The 26527-nt window shown below is 45.1% G+C and overlaps 1 protein-coding gene across 12 annotated transcripts in view; it reads right to left on the bottom strand.

The window, feature by feature from the left end:
• PSD3 (pleckstrin and Sec7 domain containing 3) overlaps positions 1 to 26527 on the bottom strand; it is a 596024-nt gene that overhangs the window by 148434 nt on the left and 421063 nt on the right. For 2 of the 12 annotated variants that reach the window (XM_059882381.1, XM_059882383.1), the window contains one exon: positions 10428 to 10611. The exons of the other annotated variants lie outside the window; for them this stretch is intronic. In XM_059882381.1, the coding sequence (XP_059738364.1) occupies positions 10428 to 10611 (184 nt within the window). Of the gene's footprint in view, positions 1 to 10427; positions 10612 to 26527 lie in introns of those variants that run through there. 12 annotated transcript variants of the gene reach the window in all.

Raw genomic sequence — 26527 nt, 5'->3', positions numbered from 1 at the left:
GAAAAGACCCTGATGCTGGGAAAGATTGAGGGCAGGAGGAGAAGGGGACAACAGAGGATGAGATGGTTGGATGGCATCACCGACTCGATGGACATGGGTTTGGGTGAACTCCAGCAGTTGGTGATGGACAGGGAGGTCTGGCGTGCTACAGTTCATGGGGTTGCAAAGAGTTGGACATGACTGAGCGACTGAACTGAACTGAACTGAACTAATCCTCGGATTTACTTCTCAAAAACTTGTCTGGATTTTGGATAGCCAAGCCATGCTTTTGAGAAAAATGTAACAATAACCAATATTTTCAAAGAGGATTCTGGATGGTACTGGCCAGATCTGCGGCTGGACCCCTTGCTGGTGAGCCTCACTTTTTGGGAAGTGGCAGGCACGCACCATAGTGCAGGAAGCTTCATCATTTTCAAACATAAAGAAAATATAAACTCTAAGTGACCTCGTAAATTACATGCAGTATGTTTTTAAACGCTTGAGAAAATGATCAATTATATTTAACAATTATGGACATGATGATAAAGTTAATGTATGCAGTTTAAAAACTGCTGAGTAACATGGAGAGTTCTTTTTATAATTGGCTTGTAAAAATGATTCCTGGGGGACTGTGACATTTAGGTAGAACCCCAGGCATGGCATTTGTTCTCTGTCATTTCCATGCATTAGACAAAGTAATGAAGACAAACCAAATGGAAATAGATTTCATCCAAAACAATCAATACAGGCAAATTAAATAATCTAATGTACTGGCTACCAGGCTTTGGGATTCCACGAATAGGAAAGTTTTCAAAAGAGGTTTGGAAACCCACCTAGAACTGCAGGATTTTTATTAAAACAAAAGACATCTTCTATGGAAATTATTCCATAAAAATAAGTAACAAGGGCAACCTCAAGACAATGCACTGTTTCCCAAGAAAGGACCGTATTTTAACATTTCCATTACAGAGTGAAAATTCTGGCAGCAACCAGCAGAATGTGGTCTAGTCCTATAACTGCTAGAATATAGTTTCTGGGGAAAGATGTGCTTTTCAAAAAAGAAGTCCCTTTTCATGTGTTTGTTAGCCATCATCACTCATTATCAGAGAAATGCAAATCAAAACCACTATGAGGTACCATTTCACACCAGTCAGAATGGCTGCGATCCAAAAGTCTACAAATAATAAATGCTGGAGAGGGTGTGAAGAAAAGGGAACCCTCTTACACTGTTGGTGGGAATGCAAACTAGTACAGCCACTATGGAGAACAGTGTGGAGATTCCTTAAAAAACTGGAAATAGAACTGCCTTATGATCCAGCAATCCCACTGCTGGGCATACACACTGAGGAAACCAGAAGGGAAAGAGACACGTGTACCCCAATGTTTATCGCAGCACTGTTTATAATAGCCAGGACATGGAAGCAACCTAGATGTCCATCAGCAGATGAATGGATAAGAAAGCAGTGGTACATATACACAATGGAGTATTACTCAGCCATTAAAAAGAATACATTTGAATCAGTTCTAATGAGGTGGATGAAACTGGAGCCTATTATACAGAGTGAAGTAAGCCAGAAAGAAAAACACCAATACAGTATACTAACGCATATATATGGAATTTAGAAAGATGGTAACAATAACCCTGTGTACGAGACAGCAAAAGAGACACTGATGTATAGATCAGTCTTATGGACTCCGTGGGAGAGGGAGAGGGTGGGAAGATTTGGGAGAGTGACATTGAAACATGTAGAATATCATGTAAGAAACGAGTTGCCAGTCCAGGTTCAATGCGCGATACTGGATGCTTGGGGCTGGTGCACTGGGACGACCCAGAGGGATGGTGTGGGGAGGGAGGAGGGAGGAGGGTTCAGGATGGGGAACACATGTATGCCTGTGGCGGATTCATTTTGATATTTGGCAAAACTAATACAATTATGTAAAGTTTAAAAATAAAATAAAATTAAAAAAAATAAAAAAATAAAAAAGAAGTCCCTGTTATTTGGTATTTGCTAAACACAGAGGTAAGAAACATAAATCATTCTCGTCAATGAAAACTATTCCAGTCTCGTATGTACTCACATATGTTGTCCATTTCACGTGTTCATTTTCAAACTTTTATCATTTTCATAATCAAGATTACCAAAAGGCATGCAATGAATGTAATCAGTCCATCCTAAAGGAAATCAGCCCTGAATATTCATTGGAAGGACTGTTGTTGACTCTGAAGCTCCAATACTTTGGCCACCTGATGTGAAGAGCTGACTCACTGGAAAAGACCCTGATGCTGGAAAAGATTGAAGGCAAAAGAGGAAGAAGGCTACAGAGGATGAGATGGTTGGATGGTATCACTAAGTCAATGGACACGAACTTGGGAAAACTCCAGGAGATAGTGAAGGACAGGGAGGCCTGCCATACTTGAGCTCTTGGGGTCACAAAGAGTTGGGCATGACTTAGTGACTAAACAACAACATGTAATGAATAACAATCCTTTGATTTATTTACTTTAGATTTTTGTTATCCAGGGCTAAGCGCTTTCAATTCCTTTTTTGTTTTTCTATTTTGAATATGAACTACTGACCTTCAACTGTGGAACTCTGGAAAACAGCATTTACCTCTCTGTTCTCTCTCTTACACAGTACATTCTTCCTCCCCACTCAATCCCCAATCCTCCCACTAAAATAATATCACAATCACAATTTAGAGGTATAACGATTTTCAGAGCCCACCTTGTTATGACTATGCAGATACAATTCACTCTGGAGCTATGCATGCACTTGGCTACACTTGCTTCTTTGTGAACTTTTCGATTTTCCTGAAGTTAATGATCACCTCATTTTGCTGTTGTGGTTGACTTCATGTTCTAAGAGCCTAGAGGAATCACCTCTCCATGCAGCTCTAGGACAACGGCTCTGCAGGAGACAGAAACCCAGCACTTTAGACTGGAGTGGCCCTGCTGGGAGTGTCAGGGGACCCTCCAGTCTGCATTCCAGGCTCAACCAGGGGGTGTCTGTCTCCCGCACAGCTGCTGTTCTAGGCTTCCCTTACTGTCACCCAGGGGTCCCCTCTGTCTCTCTGCCATTAAATTTCCTGTGTGCTGGATACCATGCCTTCTCTTTTTCAAGTAACTTCAAGTAACATGGGTGAGGAGAGAAGGAAGACACTGCACATTGTGAAATGTGTGTACTTTTCACTTAAGCCTCCTATCTTCAGTGTGGGAATCCCACTCCTGGCCTCAGTTCAGTTCAGTTCAGTCGCTCAGTCATGTCCGACTCTTTGCGACCCCATGGACTGCAGCACCCCAGGCCTCCCTGTCCATCACCAACTCCTGGAGCTTGCTCAAACTCGTGTCCATCAAGTCAGCGATGCCATCCAACCAACTCATCCTCTGCTGTCCCCTTTGACTCCTGCCTTCAGTATTTCCCAGCATCAGGGTCTTTTCCAATGAGTCAGTTCTTTGCATCAGGTGGCCAAAGTATTGGAGTTTCAGCTTCAGCATCAGTCCTCCCAATGAATATTCAGGACTGATTTCCTTTAGGATAGACTGGTTGAATCTCCTTGCTGTCCAAGGGACTTTCAAGAGTCTTCTCCAACACCACAGTTCAAAAGCATCAATTCATCGGCGCTCAGCTTTCTTTATGGCCCAACTCTCACATCCATACATGACTACTGGAAAAACCATAACTTTGACTAGACGGTTCTTTGTTGGCAAAGTAATGTCTCTGCTTTCTAATATGCTATCTAGGTTTTTAATATGCTGTCTACGTTGGTCATAGCTTTTCTTCCAAGGAGCAAGTGTCTTTTAATTTCATGGCTGCAGTCACCATCTACAGTGATTTTGGAGCCCAACTGAGCCTGATTTCCTCAGCCCAGAGTCTCAGAGAGGAGCCTCAGAAGATGGGGGATATGGTCTCTAGGCTCTACAAAGATGCAGGAGGCGTCTAAAGGGTCCAGTTACTAATTTTGGAGGATTTAAAGGGATCCTTCTGTTTGACCCACTGCCCTCAGAAGTGACTCTGATCCCTACACCTTCCTTGTGTCCTATGGGGCTCCCAGGTCTGCAGGCCCTGAGTTTCAGCTCTAGATGCGGTTAACAAGTCTATCTGCTGCACATCCTTTGAATTTTTTGACACCTTGAGAGACTCTGTTTCGCTCCCTGTGGCCTTGAAGATTTACCAGTTCTACTGTCATTTTAGTGGGGGTTATGTAGGCATAGAGATAAAAGCATATTGTTATCTTAAATTTTAAGAGTTACGCTTTTGCAGCATATAAATACCATTTAATCACGATCTCAGAGATCACAGCAGGGGGTTGATGAGGCATACAAAACCCCCTCAAAGCACTGCCCAATCACAATAAAAGCATTCTGCGGAGCCTTTCTATTTTACCTGCTTTTTAGAAAGTGTTCTGAGGAAGAGAACTGTCATAAATCAGAACAAAGCTGGCACTTTATCAGTGCCTCTAAGTGGCAGAAAAGAGCTTCCCTCAAAGCACGTCCCTTGTCTGTCTATTACATCTAGTTAGTTAGCTAGACCTCAACCCTCCTGGTCTGCTTATGCAGCGATGTCTTGGGAGAAAACACTAATAAAAGTTCAACAGGCAGAACTCTCTCGTCACAGCTGCTGGGGTTCCAGCGTCTGGGGGGGCTCTGCTGTCTGCTGTCAGCCCCTTGACACCATCCTTGGGTCCCCAGCTGTGGAGTTGAGGGTGACCCACTACACTGCACCCAAATGCAAGGAGGAGATTATCAACTGTGTTTGGGAGGGCTATAGAATCTTATCTGATTTACCAGAATCAAACACAAACATGGCTTGCCAGATAGGGATATAGGAAAATACTAATGTCTTCAGCTGCCTTGTATGCCTCACATTCTAACACTTCACTGCCAGCTACATCCAATGTCATGTCGGGATGAGCCAGGCTATAAAGACGGCCTCGTCTAGTTACTTCCCTAAAAATTGTGACATGAAGCGTTCGGAATAGTCTACCCAGAAAAAACAAATCCCACTGAAATACGATGATCTGTGTGCGAACCCAAAGGTTGTACCATAAGAACATGGCAGATCAGATTTTCTCAAAAAGTGAACTGCTTGAGGGATAAGATAAGGCTCAAAAACCTTAACTAAAAGTCCAAGTCGAAGATAGAAGAGAAACTCCCCTAATAAGTGACCTGAGGAGCTACCTTGCTGGCTCCTCATGGTTTCTACACCACTATGGATGAATAAATAAAAAACACGCTCCAAAACATCCCCATTAGTCCTTAAGCTGGATGCAAGCCCTGACATCTAAAGCAGGCCACCAGCACAATCTAACAACACGTTTCAACAAAGGGAGGCGTGGTCCTGGAGAACGGAAGACATCGGTTGCCACGCACGTTCCCACACAAGAGCTCCGGATGGTTAACCTCAGGTTATCACCACGCTACTAACCGATCTGCGTCTTCAGCAAAGACTATCTTAAAAATGCAAGATTTTTGTCTCCCTTAACCCCCGTCTTCACACTATATCATAGATTTTTCTTTTTTCCTTCCCCTTGATTCTGACAGGAGTGTTACACTAGCTTGCCAGGAATGACGGCACAGACCAGCATCTCGTTTACAATGTTCAGATACTGCCTGGAAGCTCTGAAACATTTGCTGAGTACACCATCCCTGGGAGAGGTGTTCAAACAGAAAGGCACGAACACAGCACAGCAAGAATGCGGTGTGACACACTGGGATTATCCTAACAACACGGAAACCAAGTCCAAACCACCAGCACCTTGAACAAGTGAGATCTGGGAGACACGAGAATAGTGAAGATCTGCTTTTAATTTCATTCAAGGGTCAACAAGTGTCCCCCCATCATGAGCACAGTTTGCTTAACATCCTAAATAACCATCCTTTAAAAATATTAATTTACCTGGAAGTACTGGCAGGATCAGAGGAATTCAGCAACAACTTGGGCTTATAGAAGGGGGAGGTAGGGGCTGGAAGAAAACCCAAAAAGCAAACCCAACAACAAAAACCAATATCACTGTGCTAGGTTTATAATTTAAAATAAAACTAGAGGTAGTGAAAGTTTCTATTTGGGGGCAAGGCTGACTCAAGTCTTTAAAAGGTTGAACAGCTATTGATAATTATGTAGTCTGCAGAACGACCTTCCAGAAGGCGCCGGGTATTTTAAGACCTCCTTTGAGTAAAGATCACATTAAAACGTCAAAATGTATTTGTTTGGCAGAATCACACCTGAGGGAAAAGCAGAACTTCTTGAATTACAACAAGTGACTCTGGCATGAAGATCATAGAGCCAATATAAGAAAAAGAGAGTCTGGAGACAAAGCTGTTTGTATTTCTGGACAACCAGACTGACTTTGCAAAAGACATGTCTGCTCAGACTCTCTCATGTGCCGAGGTGATAACTAGTAACGGGGGATGTTACTCATATTCTGACCCTAATTCTGACAGCTTAGATCCACCGTCCTTCTGGAAGGATCCAACTGAAGGATGCATCTACAAGGTCAAAAGATGTGCCACTTCCATGTAAGAATAAAAAAATATAAAAAGACATTTGCAGGAAATTTTTCAATTTGAGTAAGGATTTTCCCTATATTATATGAGAACTGCATGTTTGAACAGACAGATATAAATGACCCATTTAACCACAATCTCCTTCCCAAGGCTCTAAGCCTTAGTCCAAAGAACAAGAAAAGAGCAGGTGAAGAATGACAACAATCCACAAGCCTCTCAAGGAAAATTTCAGGTCCGAAGGGGCACTATAATGATTTTTTACAGGTTCCTTTGTGCATAGATTTGATTCCCAGAGGGAGAAAGGACAAACGTTTACATCTCCCTCACGACATTAGAGCAAAGGTCCTGCGGAATGGAGAGGACAGGACGGACCGTGCCTTTCACGCCACTGCGGTGTGTTTCACAAAGCCATGAGTTAGGCACTTCTGTTTTCCTTTCATGGCTTTATCGTTAACTCCTAGCACAGGGAGAAGTTTATTCAAAATACATATAAACCCACCTTCCCTGCATCTAACTCAGTCTTTAGGTTCCTTGTTCAGAGGAAGAACCCTCAGCAATGCCCACGAGGTTTCAAAAGTTACCAATGCTCAGCACTAGGGTGTCATTTCACCAACCCCTGCTCCTCATGGGTATGTGTTGGGAAAGAGAAGTGACCTTTCCAGGGGCACACTGCTAACCAGTGAGCAAAACCCCGGCCAGCCACCCAGACGCTGCCCTCAGCACAAAGCAAATGCTCCCGTTTTCAGCTGGCACTACCCAAAAGACTAGGGGCTTTACTCCGCAGTTTCACTCTTGGAGAAGTTTATTTCTTTGCCGTACTATTGAATAGCTTTAAACAGTTCATTTGAATCCAGGCGATAATCAACCAGAGAACTCCTGCTTTATTCTCCAGCCTCATGCTATTTCTCAAAGAATGCCTCAGGAGCTCAACCTTGCACGTCACATTCACTCACAGCCACAGTGATGTATGGCATAGTTTGGCAAGAGACGTGGAAGGAAAAAAGTGATATTAGCATGAACTTTTACAGATTTCTGTTTTAAGCCTGCTGCTGCTGCTGCTAAGTCACTTTAGTCATGTCCAACTCTGCGCGACCCCACAGACAGCAGCCCACCAGGCTCCCCCGTCCCTGGGATTCTCCAGGCAAGAACACTGGAGTGGGTTGCCATTTCCTTCTCCAATGCATGGAAGTGAAGAGTGAAAGTGAAGTCGCTCAGTCGTGTCCGACTCTTAGCGACCCCTAGGGTTGACTTACTTGAGTTAAAGACTAAGCAATAGTGAAATAATTTCCATTTGAGGTCTAACTGGATCCAGGGGGAAATGTGGAAATAACTGGCAGAGCGGAGGCTTCATCAGCATCATCTTTCACGGCACACACCAAATTCTGCAGTATTTGCCTTTAAGAAATTAATTCCAAAACATTACTTCTGTCAGAAGCGGAGCAACCAGCTGGGCTGACAGCTGGGAGGCCTGCGCTGCCTCCTCGAGGCCTGGAGCCTCGCGAGTGCCTCCCAACAGGCCCTTCCCGGAGAAACAGGCTCCAAGCCGGACTGTGCTGGGACACTTAATGAATGCATTCTCCACACAATGCATACACATTTTTCTAAAGCTTTCAACAAATACGTTAGAGCTCCAACTCTCTGACCAGGGACAACAATGATGTACCGATTCTAGAAATAGCCCAAGTCCCAGAGACACAAAGGTAAACCCCAGGAGCACAGCACAAGCTGATGGTGCCTTACGGGCTGCTTTTCAGGGGGTGCTGGTATTTCTTCTGATTATTAGATTAGACATCTTGCCTTTTGGGGGACGAAGTCAAGATAATGAAAAAGTGCTATTTACATGATTAGCAGGAAGAAACACTGATTTGATTTTAAGTGCTAAAAAAAAAAAAAAAAAAAGGCAAGGTGGATGAAATTCTGATTATTAAGCCTGGGAGTGAAATGAGTACACTGTGGACAGAAGTTCATCCCGGTCTGTATTTATACACATCTGTGATGTAGTCTGGTTCAGTATACTTAGGATATAAGCATATAGTGTCGTTCAGTTTGCTTCATGTAGGGAATAAAACATGGCTAGAGAAAGATGAAGTTTCATCTATCTAATTTCCCATTCTAATGACTTTCTAACCACCTACTTCTGGGACTCAATTTTAAAAGACTACATAATCATAATGCTATAAAAATATCTCTTATGAGGTAGTGGGAACATTCTTGAGTGCACTCTCCAGAACTTCGTATGCCTCGAAAAACATAATTTAAACGAATTTGACTATAATCTCCAAAGCACCATGTGAGGGTGTACAGTTCCACCAGATCTCTCTTAGAGTCTTCATTTCTTGAAATGCTTGCAATACCCACCCCCGCAAAAAAAAATAATGCTTGGCTTTCTCTTGACTAGAATCAAATCAAACAGGAGAACCTGTGCTGTGCGACATACAGAGAGGATAGCACGTCCTTCCATTAGGCATGTATGCCAGACTCCAACACGACAGCATGCAACCAGAGTTCTGGGCAAACACTAGTATCTCCATGCTTACATTATCACTGGGACTGGTGGCAGATGACGATGGTCTGATACTGTAGGTAATGTCCATGTTAAAACCTAAAGGTGCTTCTTAACACTCTCAATTAGAAGCCAGTCTTAGAGCCTTGTTAAGAATCACATACCTGCCCACATAAATTAAGTTACTTAACAACAGAATAAGCTGTCCAGGTCTGTCTCAGCAGGAAACAGGAGTCATCACACCACAAGAAGTCTCCTAACAGCTCCAGTGGAATCCAATACATCCTCATGCCGGTCACATTAACGCGACAGTGAAGACACATTGCTACCCAAAGCTAGAGCTTTAAAAGGATACGGAGGAGGGGAGAGCTACATTTGAAGACATTCTAACTAGAAAATCTCCTGATGATACATGGGGTTAAAGCCCACTGTGCCACCGTCTAAGGCGGGGGACATTAAGAAGCCAACATGTATTTTAAAGTTGCATGAGGTATTCCGCCCCCTCCCTCCACCTTGGCCATATGGGAGGGGAACTTGTTACTGTTAAAGTCCTTCAGAAGGTAAACGTCACAGACGGGGCCTGGCAGGCACTGTGAGGGGACAGACTGACACTGAGCTCTGCCCTGGAGCATCCCCTGCACACCTCAAACCTCTGAGTCCCCAACAGAACCATCTACAGCTCCAGCCAGAGTTCTGAAATCCCATGATTCCATGATTCCATTTTTAAACCTGTGGAGTGGGAGTGTTTCTGAGTACCCTGCTCACACAGATGGTGGTGGGAAGACTCTCAAGAATATACTGCATGTAGTAAAAGCCCATCTCACTACGTAATCACCCCCTTCACATCTCAGCCGAGCAGAGATGATGTTATCTTACAGACAGTCGCAAAAAGACAAGTGATTCATGGCAGCCAGCATCGGCATCCATGTGTGTAAGGAACATGGGAGAGGACATTCCTCCCCGTTACACACACCTGAGGCTCTGGGCGAGCTCAGGATGGAGTAGAAGAGGACCAGGTCTGCCCTCCACACGCTCAGGGGGGAGCTGGGGGAGGGAGGGCAGGAGGACCTGTCTGAACGATGAAATCACACACGCTGTCTCTGTCTTCCTGATGCTCTAAAAATACCCTGCACCGACAAGTCATTTGTCAAGGCAACCTTTCTGAGACGAAGCCACGATCGATCTGCTGACCAGCACTTCCCCGCTCTCGTTTCATTTTGAGCCCTGCTTCGCCCTCATCTTCCACCAAACTGACCCACGCCCCCATCTTCATGCCAGACACCTGCCCCCTCACCTGCTCCCACCTGATCACTCTAGAGCCATGTTAGGTGCCTTCCTTGCTCAGTTTGTCACAGCACACTAGACGCTGGCAAAGACTGCACCAGGTCTCGTTATCCTAACACGCGACCGTCCGCACGCTTGAACACGGTGTGTCTTTACCTTGGTCTCCTTGGCGGAAAACTCTGAGGAGTTGGAAATTTTCATGGACTTTGAGCGGTGTGACTGCCGCCGGATGGAATCCTCGCGGGAGTATTTCACAGAGCCTGAGGTCCTCACCCGCACCTTGCTGGCACTCTGAACACTGTTCACGCCAATCATGTCGAAGGCTGCCTGGGGAAGGGGTCTGGAGAAATACAAAGGCACTTTCCAGCCGCCGCACGGCTCTGAAAGCTGGAGGAGCTCCGCCGGGTCGTGCCTGAGCAGCTCGGAGCGCCGAGATCGCCTCAGCCTAAGAAACACCAGGCTGCCTCCCCCAGCATCTTCAACTACCCTGTTTGCAGCGGGTCTGATTGTTCCAGGCACAGCTCACGTCACTGGCTGCGAACAGGAAAAAAAAATGCAGTCCCAGCCTCGCTACTCGTCTCTCCCCGTTACACACACTCACACACACACACACACACACATTCATATTCACACACTAGAACAAATGGCAATTGGCCAGGCGAGCAATTCATTAACATTCCAAATAGCAACGCTATTTCTCCTGCGATTGTGCAGCAAGCTCATTAATGTCAACAACAAAATAGAGAGACCACAAATCAAAGTCTCAAGTAATGTGAGGCACCATGTGGGGTGGTAACAGAGATGAATTTCCAGAAAGAAAAAAAGAAAAATACTCTGGGCATCAAGCGGCTCAGTCAGTCAGTTCCAGGCGAGGACAAGGATGACAGCCACAAAGCCATCCCAACAAACATTGCTTTTCCTCTCTTCCTTCTTTCAAGCCACGCACTGTTTAACAGTAACTCAAACTGCACTGCTTTCTGAAGAATTAAATGTTTCTTACAGCCTCAGACTACTACTACAGCCAGACATTTAACCAGGAATGTGGTCAGCCCATACAAGAAAGCCAGAATAAAGATGGTATGCCACCTCCCTCTCAGACCAGAAAGTTAAAAAAAAAAAAATCAATTGGTTCGCACAGGTTAGCTTTAAATATGGCTTAGGGTGAGACAGATAAAGCCAGCTCTTATCAATAAGAAGCAAGAGGCCTTCCCAAGAGCTAGAAAAGCTGTTGGCACAGGAATGCATGCAGCCCCCCGAGTGAGAGACCCCCAAAGCTAACAGAAGAGCAGAGAATGTTAGTTCCTGACACGTGAAGTTTTGAGTATAATACTCAGGACTGCAACACCTCACTTATCTGACATCCCATGGGTAAGAGGGTTGGCCACAGAAGCCTGCATATAAAGGAGGTCTCAGTGCTAATGTTATTATAAATGCTATTTTAATACGGTCTGTAAAATGCCAATCTGGAAAGACAGTGCTGCCTCAACCGACCCCCCTCCTCAAGTCTGATCTTTCCTTTGATGACTCAGGACACAGATTTCATCCAGTTCGTGGCAGAGCCCTGAGGCACCTGAGCAGCGCTCATGCTGGGGGCCTCCGCCTCTGCTGGCAGTGGGCCTGGCCGGTGCTGTCTGGACCGAGCCCCACGGCAGCGCTCCCTGCCGCCCACTCCGGCCTCCTCACTCCCCATCTCCTACCCCTGAAGCATGTGATGCTTTAACTCTGCAACACGCAAAACAAAGACATCAGAGAATCTTGCTAGAATCTGGTCTAAAATAAGGTAGCAGATTTTGGAAGATCGTGGAGCTCTCCTCTCCTTCAGGAATACACCGAGTTTAGAGTCTATGACATCATTTTTGGCTACTTTAAGGTAAACTTTCCTCTCTTCCCAGGTAATCTGAAGCTCCTGAATCCTTTAAATTAAAAACATCCTGCAGTGACTTTATACTTTACAAAGCATGTTCCCAAGATATAAAAAGTGATGATAAAGTCGCTGGATTAGAACATGCAAAATTCTAACTTAAGCATATGATGATTCTATAGACCAATGTCTCCATTTAACACAAAAAACCTTGAGGTGGAACCCATGGAGGAACCAACAGCAGAGCCAAAATATAAAGTCTAAAGTACTAGTGGAAGACACAAGCCCTGCTTCAGCGTGTCACAAATGTGAACAAGGAACAGGATGTAAGAGCAGCACATGGTCTGGGTGTTTGCCAGGCAGCATAATACGGAGTTAGAACATGCCTCCCGATGAACTTCATTTTCTTTGCTCCACTGAAAAGGTTACATAAAAACAATGAGAGCCATGTGCTAGCATGGGCAGGAATGGAATCTGTGACAATACAACCTGATTTCTGGGGAGTTTGGCAGAAATATCCTATCTCAGCCCAAATATGTCATCTTTATCCAAAGAGGGCCCAGCTGGTCTTATTACTCCTGCAGTGTCATTCCTAGTAACCGCCCTCCCCTGTTGAACACCTTATGCTTTACAGGGGCAGCACGTGTTACCTCGATTTGGTTCTTGACCACTCCATGAGGGCTGGGTTAGTGGGGACTCTAGAACCCCCACCTCACAGGTGGGAGAAGTCGGCCTGGGAGGTAAGTGCAGACCCCACCACGACCAAGCCGTTTCCTCACACTGGGGCTGCTTTTTAGACCCAGCGGGTCCTTGCAGCGGGAAGAACCCCTGGAGCATTCCGTGGACAGAGGAGCCTGGTGGAAGCTTATCACTGAGTCTGGAGAGAACAGCATTCCTCTGCCCTCCTTGCACCCCCAGTACATCCACCGGTCTCCGCGTGGACACAGTCAGAGCACAGAGGCCCGCCTCCGCAGCCTCAGGACAGCAGACGGGAGGGGTGTGTGCAAGCTGGCGGGAGCCCTGCCCTCAGCCCCACCTGCCAACCGGGACTCCACCCTGCTCCTGCCCAGCCACAGAGCCCTTCAGTCAGGCTGGGTCCTCATCCCCGCAGATGGCAGCCTCCACTCGACGCGCACACGCAGCATGCGCGTGCCTGCTGGCCGAGGCTCCCCTGAATGGTCCCCACGGTCCCTCCAGCACTCTCTTGCTGCACCCCGATCCTGGCTCTCATCATTCGGAGTTCAGCTCAAACGTTACCTTTCCAAGGGACTTTCTCTGGCCACCCTACTAACACAGACTCGCCCTCCACCCCATCACGGTCCCTCGTGACTGCCATCTCCTGTTGGCAGGGCATCCCTGCCATCACAGCATCTACAGCGGCATCTGCAGAGAGCAGGAGCTCCGTGACTACTTGTGGAACAAACTCCTTAAATACACAGGAAGTTTCCCTTCTCCACTGTATTTCATGTCATTTTAAGAAAATTCAGCATAATTTTTATTTTCTGAAAAATGAATACAGTTGATGCAAAATAGATTTCTTGCTTAAAGGTAAAATAGAGCAGGCAGTGAAATTTAGGCTTCCTTCCCACACTAGCTCCCAGTCTCTCTGCCCAGAAACAAGCCGTGTTGCCGGTTTCGGATGCATCCTCTTCGAGATAACTCATCCATGTACACTGTGCGTGTGGGGGGTGTACCTGCATCCTTTCTCTTCTTACGGGCTACAGATGTCGATGAAAGCATGATATAATATTGTTTCTTGTCTTTTCCGGTCATCAAAAAACATTCTACTTGAGCACACAAAATCCTGCCTCACCCTGATTCAGAGCTGCGCAGTATTCCAGCATGCAGATGCAGCAGGCTGGGCACTTGGTTCTCAGTCTTTGCTGCATAAATCAGGACACAGTGAGCACGTGCTGTAGCACATCGTGAATACCATTTAAACAACGTGGTTTTCCCATTGTTTTCCAAACAAGTCTACTTTTCCTCCCCTCACAGTTACATCACCCACAGTTGTGCTGGGCACACATGGGGTTCACAACTAGAGTCAGTATTTAACTCTGGCCTTGTCCTGATCATCCTGCTCTGAGAAGGCTTGACTGTTTTTAGACGTCAGCCAGCCTCTCAAGGAGCCTGCCTGCCGTGAAACAGAGGCAGGCCTCCTGGAGAGCAGCAGCTGTTTATAAAGTACAAAAGAGCTTTTCATAAAAGCTCCAGCAGAAAATAAAGGTGACTTCCACACCAAATAGAAATTGTAGGAGAGATTTAATTACGCCCATTAACTGGAAGGCTGGGAATCCATACTTCATCTTCTGAGGTTTTCTCTGACCGAAGACACCGTTTGGTACGTAAGTCCTAACAGGCTTCTAAAAAGTGTCTCAGTTAACGGTCAACAGAAAAGCTCTAAACCTCTTAAAAGGCAGAGCCCCCAAGAATTTAACTCCATTTAATACATTGCTTCCGGTTTTCCAGGTGGCTCAGAGGTAAAGAATCTGCATTGCAGGAGACGCAGGTTCGATCCCTGGATTGAGAAGATCCCCTGGAGGAGGAAATGGCAACCCACTCCAGTATTCTGGCCTGGGAAATCCCATCGACAGAGGAGCCTGTCGGGCTACAGTCCATAGGGGTCTCAAAGAGTCGGACACGACTGAAGTGACTCAACGACGACAATAATATATTGCTCACCTGTGCCTGCTAGGTGCCAGGCCCCAGGGGTGCAGTCAGCACTGTGCCTGCTAGGTGCCAGGCCCCGGGGGTGCAGTCAGCACCGATGCTACCAGGCCCCGAGCATACAGCTCGCACACAGCTGGGGGTGCGAGGCAGGGGCGATGGGAAATTCTACCACCATAAGCACAATGGCGAGCACCTTCGGGGTGTCAGTGAGCCGAGGGCTTGGAGACCTCCGATGAGGCAGGCAGGACGACGGCACTGGCACGAGGCCGATGCGCCTTCCTCTTTATGAAAACATTAGTGGAAAAGGCTTCAGGCTGACTTAAGCACTCTGGAGAGAAGCAGAAGTGGCCAAGAATCCTGCATCCCAACTGTCCTCAACCCACAGAGGGCTGGGGAGGGAAGAGAGGTGGGGTACAAAAGGAAACCGGCTTGGGCTTGTTTTCTGAACAGAGTGATGTATGTGAAAGGGTCTCTGGGCTCTCCTGGGTTCTTCAGATCACACTGGCCTGTTCCGAGAAGAGTAAAAGGTGGAGCCCCGATCTGGGAGTCAGGGTCCCAGGGTCCAACATCTTCAAGAGGCTGGTGCTACCATCACGATGCTATGCTATGCTATGCTCAGTCACTTCAGTCGTGTCTGACTCTGTGCGACCCCATAGACGGCAGCCCCCCGGCTCCCCAGTCCCTGGGGAAGGTGCTGCAAATGATTTCTTTTCTGGGCTGTTCATGTGCACATCATGTCACTGGGAGAGCTGGAAGGAACCTTAGAAATGATCCCCTTCAGTCTCTTCATTTTATAGATGGAGATTCCTGAGACCCAGGAAACATCAAGTTGGCCTGTCTGGGGCGTCATAACTAAGTAACAGAACTGAGACTTCTGTCCAATACGAGCAGCTTTCCTCCTGTGCCATCTGCTTCTTGATACTAAACATTCCACAGCCACACATCTTTTCACACTGCCATAAGGCTTAAAGTGGTCACCTTGAAATGGGAAATCCAGTATGAGGAGACTGACTCTAGAAGTGAATGGAGGTCAGCCCACTCATGGAATAAGTACAGAGAGGAGGCTTGAAAAATCAACTCTCCCAGCAGCTCAGGAGCTCACCCTGGCTCTGGAATACGTGTGGAAGTTTCCTGCCCATGACGTGGCAGGAGTGAGGCATCCTGCCATCCTCAGGTCCTGTTCCTTCCCATTCAGCAACATGACCACCAAGCTAGGGAACCCTGCGGAGAACAGTATCATACCCTAGCCACTGAGAGTACATGCCAACAACAAATGGTTTCCAACAGTAAACAGAAATGGATTAGATAAAAATTTACTCCCTGCTTTATTTCTCCAGGCTTTCCAGCTGATCCTCCTCCAGTCTGAGGACCAATTCTGAATCCGGCAGAGGAGGCAGGCTTCCAGCGCTCCAAGGCAGGATCGGATGCTGAGGCGTATGGTCCGGCCACAGGAGGCCTCAGGCAGCCTCCCCTGTCCCCCACCCATGCTCAGCCTGAGCCCAAACCCCGTTGCCACGTGTCACCAATGTACTACCTTAGCAGACCAGACACACCCCACAGACTGCCCCCCGACCAGAACAGACCGTGTCCCTCAGAACACACACTGGACCTGCCCTCGGGCCCCTCTGTCCTGCAATCCCAGCCTGAGGAGCTGGCTTCATAGCCCCTTCCTTTTACCCGCTGACTCTTTTCATAGAGGTGTGATGAGTGCTTACCTTCCCATTTCAGGTGGACACAAAAGTGAAAAGTTCTGTCCAGCAGCGGGGCTAAAGATTTCCTTCATTCAGAAGTCATTATCTGGAATGTTAACTAAGCCCGAACTTAATGAACAATTGCTGTCTTTGGGGATGAGCAGCCGGAGGTCAAAGTACCTGTGACTTGTTGACCCTCAAGGACAGCTGCCTCCTTCCAGCGGCCCTCAGCCTGGCCTGTATATTCACAGGCTTTAGTTTCATCTGTTCTTCAAACATACAAAACAACTGGATGGGGAAAAGTCTTTAAATAGAAACTTCTTACCTTTAAAATTAAATAACATTCTTGCCAGATGGGGAAGAAAACACTGTAAGCATGAAATAGTTCCAACCTTGAAAAAAAACATTATTTATCCCTCATAAACCAAAGCCAGTCACGTAAGACATTTAGACAAGAGTCATCTATTACACTTCCTATTTAGAAGCCCAGGAAAACAAAGATGGAAAGCTGCATCCTTGTGTTCATAAGGCATAATTCTGTGTAGCTGACGCTGCCACATTCAGCTCGGACCTTTTCAAGCTATCACAGGGAAAAGAAACACAGCACTTTGTCTTAAAGCCACTAGACCTTCTGGGGGGGGGGGGGACAGAAATCTACTGTGTGTAACTAAGACACTAAATCCTTGGAACGGAGGTCTTTATTCCAACTCAAAGTACATATGAAATGCAGGTACAGAAGTGGGATCAGTTCAGAGACCCCAGGGCTGTTCTTCTAGTTGCTGGAGGAGGTCATCAAAAGCAACTGTCTACTGGCTGACCCTGGGGCTGGACCCAGGTGATCAGCGACTCCTCACTCTCCCAGGTCCTCAAAATGTGCCTTCCCCACACTAGGAGCTGCCCCAGGACGTGGCCGTGAGACAGGTGGTGTTGGGACCATCTGGATGGCCTGCCTGATGAACTCAGGTAAGTCTCCTTATAAGCTTTAAGATCCTGGAGGCAGGTGCAGAGATCGGCTTGTCCCTCGGCCACTCGAGACAAGCCTGGTAAGTTCCTTGCGTACTAAACCAGCCCCTACCAGCCTGCGGTGGCTGCCTCTTCCTTCAGTCTCTTCTCGTCCTCCTCATATGGGGCCAGTCTGCAAACCGACACTAGTGAGTAAACCAATCGATGCGACGGTCAGTGCTGAGAAGATATGCTGTTCCAGAAGCCAATCCAATAAACTTGCCCATAATAATCTCTTAATAACATTTTGTGTCAATTCAACAAATATGCCCCAAGTGCCTATGGCAGGCCAGGCACAGTGTCCAGAAGGAAATAAAAGGTCAGACATCGCTGCCCTTGTGGAGCTTCACACCAATGACAAATTATTCTCCAAGTAAGAAACAAAGCCAATCACCGTACATAACTCTACTTGCATTCTTTTCCAAAAAACCCCAAAATGATTGGAGCAGATAGAGCATCAGTTTTTGCTGCCTCACTCTCATTTATCAGCAAGTTCTGTAAACCCACAAATTTTCATTTTCCATTTCTCTGATTAGTTCACTTAGTAGTCTGGGTCACTTCTTGGTGTCTATCAGTCTTTAATAATTTCAAATCATATTTAATTTCACCAAAAATGGTCCCCGCTTGGTGTTACAGGGGAGTACTATAAGCTCTATAGTGCAGAAGACAAAACACCCGTTTAAGTCCGTTCACCACTATGATTTCCCTCATTTCTGATGTCAGGCACTAGAAATACAATGTTAAACCAAACCAGATGGATCCCTCCTCCCACTGGGCTTACACTGAGATAGAGAGCAACCAAAGAATCATTCATCAAAAATAATCAAATAATCACACGAGCAAATGTAAAACGGTGATGTGCCGGCGTGACGGACGCCACGTATCCACAGGTTCAGGCCTGGTCGTCAGGAGTGAAGGAGGCAGGCTTCCCTGAGCAACGCGGGAACCACACGGGGCCGCGGGCTGTACGGTGCTCAGGAGGGGCCAGGGTACCAGCACACGCAGCCTCGCAGCGGCCACGGCGGTTGTGCGCGTCACAAGGGGAGCGGGCTCATTCGGGGACATTTTTGCTTGTGTTTCCAAACTCATCACTGCCTTTCATTCTTGAAATAACAGTACACCAAACTGCCCATTCCACATGAATATTATTTTAAACTTCTCAGTCAGCAAGGTCTTTCTGGAATTCTAACCAAAGGAAAAAAAAAGTAACACAGAAAGGAACCATGTAAATCCCTGTAAGACCAAAGCTGTACTCCAGGGCTTCAGAAGGACATTTCCAGGAACAGAAGGTCTAGGGAGGAGTCTGGAGTGACAGCAGCTTACCCTCAAGTGAACTCCTGAAGGATTTAGAAAAATCTTGGAGCACATTCAGGAGTCTGGTCCATTCTAAAATAGGCACAGGCTGGACTATCCACACCATAGGGTATCAAACGATTAGCTTCGCAAACCGAGTCAGACTTTCTGACGTTGGGAAGATACAGGACTGTTTCAAACACAGTGTCCCTAAACTGCTGGTTATATTATCACCACACCCCCAAAGGAGTCCTTAGTAACATCTGCACAGTTTCTATGGAACCAGATCAGCTGGAAATGTGCAACCTTAAAAAAAAAAAAAAAAACTAAACAAACCAGCCCAGTAGATTTCTACTTAACACTCTCTGCCTCCTCCAAATTCCAGGGTGGCCCAGCCTGTAGCGGTGGCTTCTCCAAGGTTAACAGCGCTAAAGTGGCAGCAAGGTGCAGCCGTTCTGAGCCAAGCAGACTGTTCACATCTTGGCTTTGTCCCTGACTGAACATACGCTTCTGGGTAAGTTCCTTAAATTTTCCAGATCTCAAGGAAAAATGGGGAAAACATGACTCAGTGGCCATTTGTTGATTTCAGGTGATACACTAAAAACAACTTCCTATTTGAGGGGAAATCCCACCATGCCAGAGAGGGGACGAATCATCCTGGTCTCTGTAAGTTTGCACCAGGGGCCATGGGACCTGAGCTCGGCCACTTGATGCTCCCAAGGGAGTGACAGAGACACAGGGTCAGAGCATCCATGCTGCAGAAGTGGTGGCAGCTGTGGTGGCTGCCCTCCCCTTTCCCATGGAAGCCACTTGGCATTTCCTGTGCAGTCAGCCTTCCTTGGTGGGACCCTACCGTCCACTATGATTCTCAAAGAGCCTCCCCGCTCCAGTTTGTGAGCTACCTGATGACTTCTCAGGAGATTCCTTTTACCCTTCAGGTATCCAGTGTCAGTTTCCATTTATTCTGTAGCTGAGAATCCCAGGTGTAAGAAATGACATTATTGGTGATGGTGGAAAAGAAACACAGATGAAGCACTTGGCACAGCATCTGACATATACGTGGCATATTCGTGATACTTGGGGAGTAAAGCTAGATCCAGATACTCCTGCCCAAGTTTCACGAAATGAACAATAGAAGAGCTCAACTGGAGCTTCGCTTCAGTAACAAAGATTAAGAAGATCCTGGTTCCTATTTAAGCCCGAGCCACCAAATAGTAAATGGTCACCAATAATTCATGTTTCCTGTGCCTTAAACATCTCTCTGCTACTCCCAACCCACCTCCACTTCCCACATCTGCTCTGTCCCCTCCACCATACTGCCCCCCAAGTCTCTGGAGGAAACATTCTACAGAACTCTAACTCAACAGTGAGGTCCCTCCTCTAGATGAAATCTTTTATTTCTTAGATAATAAATTAAAATTATTCTGATAAATGCAATGGTTTTCAACATAGCCATGCTCATTCAGGGGGTCTTTAGTGCTGGTCAAGTATGTGCTAGAAATTTATAGCATCCCCCATAAAAATGCTACTATCTCTGGGATGTTAAAAACAGTCCAGCACACATTTTAATGTAAGAGGAACCAATAAATGGAAATATAACAGAATCTAAGACAAATAGCATTCAAAAGGGATCAGAGCTAGGCTGTGCAATTCTCAAATTCTCCAAGGACAAAACCACCCCAAGAAGACTAAAAATCTCTAGCAGAAGGAAGATACCTCCTTACAAAGAAGAGCAGCAACCAAGGGCTGACAAGAGTCAGCGTGACAGTGAGACTGAGACCCCAACCTGGGTTGAGAATCGGAAGGAAACCTACTGTCTCTCAGAGGAAGTGCAGACACACAGCCTGGGTGCCAGACAGCCCCAGGAAAGCGCAGGTCTGAGGTGAGAAAGAGGTTAGCAGCATCTTTCAGGACTCCTGTCCTAATAGGGTAGAAACACAACTAGGTAAGACGCCAAATAACTTAAAAGCACACTCTTAGTCCTCTTCCACATACTTCAGGAAAAAACCTGAGGGATTTCACAGACCTAGTGGGCACCTTCTGTCTATTCTCTCCTAAGGTGTATTTTCACTAAGGACTAATTGATGTACAAAATAATACAAAAGCAATGGTTATGCTAATTAACTAATCATACTAATTAGTATATTAATTAAACTAATAATAATAATAAAAAAAACACCTTTCAAATCCCCACCCCCAATATGTAAAACAGAATGTAACAGGGCCATTAAAACTTCCTGGGGTCCCATCTCACCTGCTATGCTCTTGTCTATCTAAATGCCCTGAAAAACAATCTGGCATTATCTTGCAGAGTAGAGTTTGTCACATGACCTGGCAGTTCTCTTGTATATCTATATGCTCCAGGAGACGAGTTCAAAATCTGCCATTGTTTGTACCAGGAGAGCATGGGAAACCATTCAAATGGCTAAATTACTTATGATGACGTTGTGCAACACAACAGCATGTCTTCCTATTGCGAGGGAAAGGGCAGGGAACGGCCCAGATGGACACTGTGGTGGGCCCCCCTGCTGGCCCCTCAGGAGGGAAGGACATGTTGGCCTCACCTGTCGGCCCCTCGGAGGGCTGCCCAGAGCTGAGGGGAGCCGCCCAGAGCTGAGGGGAGCCGCCTTCTCCCTCAGGCCCTGCAGGACAGCTCTGCAGGGACACCACTCCACTTCAGGCCTCCGAGAAAGTCAACGGAGGCCTCCATCGGGATTGCATCAGAGCCCAACTTCTTTCCCTCTCTCTTCCACAGTGCTCCCTACCCCTCCCTGGCATGATCTGCAGGTCACTCCCCACTAAACTTCCTACAAGTTAATATTTGACTCAGAGTTTGCTGCCCAGGGATCTTGACCTGGGCCCTCACTTCACTTACACCATCGCATATAATCCTTAGGATAAGTCCTGTCAGATAGATACTGTCAATCTCATTGTAGAGACGGGTTTCAGAGGAGTTAGCTGAATTGCCTAAAGTCATTCAGCTGAAATCAGGAACTGAAGTCACTGCTGAATCTACTGAGTTTCCTACAAACTATGTTTTTACTGTCACTCTGTGTGTCCTGAGCTGAGCTTGTATTTTTATACATTCCTAGAAGCAAAGAGATGCGCATTTCTTTTAAAGCCTTCTTTGAGTCAAGTCCTAATGGTAATTTCCCCCCAGAATTATCAAGGTTTTACTATTTTATAGTAACACAGCATCACGCTCACTCACCAAGTCATGGTGAGTCTACTGGTTTTGAGTGTAAGATTAAATAAGAAATATTTTATTTTTATTGAGCGAGCTCTGAAAAATCTGGCTGTGCCACTTTTACTCATTCTGATCAGGATAAAGGGGAGCTGTTCGGTCTCAAGTCACACCATCATTAGTTACATGGGAAAGTTCAGGGCCGTCCTGTTCAACAGAAATACAATGAAAGGCACATATATAATTTACTACTTTCTAGTAACCTTATTAAAATGGGTAAAAAGAAAATAGGTGAAATTAACTTTAATAATATATTTTACTTAACCTGACATTATCTAAAACATCATCATTTTAACATATAATCAATACAAAAATTTGTAATAAATTAAAATCCTCTTTGTGTACCAAGTCTTTGGAATCTGGCAGCATTTCAGCATTCAGATTATGTAGTGAGCACTCAGCCTCGCCACGTACTGAGTGCTCAGCACAGTCAAAGGGGAAAGAGCAGGAAACACAGGGCTGATGACAAGAGGTGAAAGTTTTCATTATTTTTATAATACGACCCACTCCTTTCTAGGCAACAATAAAAGTACTTGATAGTAAGACTCATCATGAAAACTCTTCTCTCAAATATCAAGCCTGAAGCCTGTCTCCTTGCTGATCTATTTAAACAAGAGAGATATTTCTTTTATTTATATTATTGAGGTATGATGGGGTCCATGATAGACTAAGACATCATGTCTTTGTCATCAGTAGACTTGGGAATGCTTTGTCATCTGAGTATTAGTATTATTTAAAAAAAAAACCTTCTTGAATGGCATTTCAAGTTTCAAGAATAGAAACAAGGTCCCTTCTCTGTTCCTTTATATTAAAATACTCAGAATACCCCAAAGCTCTGCTTCTGAGATCTGAATAACCTTCAGATTTGCTGAATTTTTTGCTGAATATTTGCTGAATAACCTTCAGCAAATTTCCATTCTTTACGGACCTCCAATCCTCACCTATGAGGGATGGATGTTACATGAGAAATCTCTACTGTTCTTTCCAGAATCAACATTTTGTGACTACCTGGCAGAGTCTGATGAGTAAGCTGTCTTCTGAAAAGCAACCCAAAATTTATTTCTTTGTTGTCCTGCTTTTTCCTGAGAAAAAGTTGCACATTATTTACCTATTAGTGTTAAACTAAATATTGGTCCCCAAAGTTCCCATCCTAATCCCTGTATTAGACGATGTTCATTTACACTGCGAGTATGTTACCTTACACAAGAAAAGGGGCTTTGAAGGTATGATTACGTTAAGATCTTGAGGTGGGGAGACTGGCCTGGACTCTCCTGGTAGGCACAATGGAATGACAAGCGTTCTTACACGAGAGATTTAGGAGGTCGGGGTCAGAGGACACTAACGATAGAGGCAGGGCTTACCACACTTGTGCTGTCTTAAGACACTGGAATTAGGGTACTTTGTTACCGCCCAGCACGAGACTAGTACATCTATACACCATACAAGCTTCATCCCAGATGGCATACCATGGGCCTTCTTTATCAGAAGTGGATGCACTGATTTCTAACTCACCTTCCTGTTTCATTAGAGTTGAAAGGTTTTATGTTGATTCTTATATGTGAGAATAAGAACAGTATATAAGTTTTAATTAAAAAAATAGCACTTTCTCTTTCTGGAAAATATGCAGAAATATTAAAATTTTAAATTACCATTCATGAAGACAGCAAGTCTATATTAAAGCCAAGGCATCTGTGAGCTTCTGAAGATCCCCATTCCCCTTCCCCGCCAAAAACCTCACTCAAACAGGGCTCATCAGGAAATGGATAAAAAGATTCAAGGAACAGCAGAGAGATCCTTTTGTCAACCCAAACCCCTCTTCTTACCCAGGTACAGGGTTGCTGTTGGGAAGATGTCTTGCAAAGATTGTTCCCAGCCCCACCTGCCATCAGAGTGTGAGTGACAGAGCCCGAGCCTCCTGCAGGTCCTTCAGAACCCCTGCCCCTCCCTCCTTTTACAAGCAAGACACACAACAAGAAAGATGTCTCTGGGGATGAGGAAGGCACAGCATGGAGAGAGGCTGCTACATTTCTGCAGAGCAGGAAGCAACCTGCTCACCAGGCATGTCTTCCTCACACAACCGGCCAGGCAAGAAATCCATCTCAGCTGTGTTTGAGCCACAGTCAACTTGGGATCATTTACTACAGCAATTGTAGCCCACTCAGACTGACAAGTGTATTTACCATTAAGAAAGATGACCCAACACTTGGTTCTTGAGTTTACTTCCCTGGTGATAATTCACGGTGTGTGGTAAAAATCATAGCTTTGTAGGTAGTGAACTGACCAAATCTTCTACTTACTGGGTCAATTACTCTGTATGAAGCAGAGTTTGCTCAGAAAGTGTTTGCTGAGATGTAATTCCTGGTAAACATTTCAGGTAGTGTCAAGACTACTGGTCAACATATGATGATAGGAGAAAAATAAAAGGAATTCAAATGGTGTAAAAGGTTAATTAATTATAAACTTTTGGGTAAGCATACTGAGATACAGAGTGGGTGTACGGTAAGACAGGGAAAAAGCAATATGTGGAATTTTGTATTATTTCCATTATTTAAATCAAAGTTCTTCCCAGTACTACAGATTGAACAAAATTATAAGCAGATCTTAAAAATCAAGCTATAGATTTTGCTTTAATTCTTTCCTTTCTTTACTAAGTCCACTGGCAAATGGTTAACTTTCAGACTTCTTCCCAGGAATAAAATTTTCCCTGCAGGCAGTTAATCAACAACCAAATTCCTGGAAACTTGTAATATTGTAAGGCTTCATTATTTGCAAGGGCACCTAATGGAATTTTGCTTGAGTCAAAATTGCCTCATTTCCTAGGCCAAGAATTAGAGAAATGGGACCTGAAATCAACCACCATCTTTTTGGGCTTCCTATTAACATTACACATAATATATATCTTTAAAAAAAAAAATATATATATATATATATATATATATATATATATATATATATATATAATGCAGCAACTCTCCATCTTTTCCTTCTTAATTTAAGCATTTAATTAGATATAAAAGGTACCTAAAATCCAAGAATTCATCATACGCTGTTAGAAGTATGCCTATTTTTTATTCTCATGACTGAGGCATCAAAAGAGTATATATTTATACTAATAATAGGAAACATGGTGTAGTTTCTAGAGTATGGTGTTTTATTTTGGATCAAGCCTTTAAAGATATAAAACACCACAGAAACAGTGTGAACATTGCCTAGAGGCCATATCCCACACGCATCATCTTAAACCTTTCTGCAACAGTTGAGAAAATCAGCAATGTGCTCTGGGAGCCAACCATAAGCAGTACAGTGTGGTCATTCAGTCCCCTGAGTCCTGCAGGACGGAATGAGAGCTTCCAGGTCAATAATTTTATCATTAGACACCATTACCTGTTCATAAATTACTTGAACACTGGAGCATAAAGACTTAAAGAAACCATTTCATAAAACAAGAATGGTTAAAGTCTCATTTCCTCACCGAAAAACAAAGACAAAAACAGATTAGATAACGATGCAGAAAAGGCAGTTTCATTTTTATTTAAGAGGAAAACAGAACAAAAACCTAAAGTGTGACTAATTTCCACAACACCAAAAGAAGGGCATAAATAGGAAAGAAGCCAAGCCTCTAGGCCGCTGGGCTTCAAGACCAATGGCCCTCGGGACAGCATGTTAGCATGCACCTTTCTTTCCTTCTTTCTTTTCTGTCTTTCCCTCCCCCTGTGTCTGAGGACACAGCACAACAGAAAGGGTGCTGGCCTGAGATACTGACCTGCTGAGGCTGTAGCCACACTCGCCCCTGCGGCACAAGCTCGCAGGGTCCCTACAGGTCCCCAGGCCTCGGTGTGTTCACCTGTGCAGATGGACGGGCTCTAAGGTCCTTGCAGCTTTCAAGGTCTACAAGTTCATAAAATTGCATTTTATCTTAAATACTGTATTAAAAAGACTTTGGTCACAGGAAATGACATACGTCTTGAGTTGGCATAAATAATTCCAATGAGAACACAAGGTTCATCCAGCCTGCTATAAATTTTAAACCCACAAACTTATTTTAATAATCCCCTATGTGAAGACCATAACAGAAAACCTAGCATATTGCAAGGAACCTCCTACACAGGATAAAACAGAATCATAATGACTGTCAATAGAGCATAGCTGATCACTTATATTACTGTCCAATTAAACCAAATGTATGTGTGCGAATGTCATTCACCATGTGTCTGCTCAGTCGTGTCTGACTCTTTGTGACCCCATGCACTGTAGTCTGCTAGGCTCCTCTGGCCATGGAATTTTCCAGGCAAGAATACCAGAGTGAGTTGCCATTTCCTGCTCCAGGACATCACCACATGAGTGAAGTCCCTTGTTGTAGAAAAACACAAAAAAGTGGCTTCCAAATAGAATTCACAGCAAGTAAACTCCAATATGTTTAAAATGATATACACATCAATCTGTCAAGATGCATTTTCTTCAAATACACGGGGCTTATTTGGTAATGTATAGTGTG

Source organism: Bos taurus, chromosome 27 (genome assembly GCF_002263795.3).
Source record: "Bos taurus isolate L1 Dominette 01449 registration number 42190680 breed Hereford chromosome 27, ARS-UCD2.0, whole genome shotgun sequence".
Lineage (NCBI taxonomy): Eukaryota > Metazoa > Chordata > Mammalia > Artiodactyla > Bovidae > Bos > Bos taurus.
Note: the sequence above shows the minus strand (reverse complement) of the source record. Positions and strands in the feature narration are given on the sequence as shown.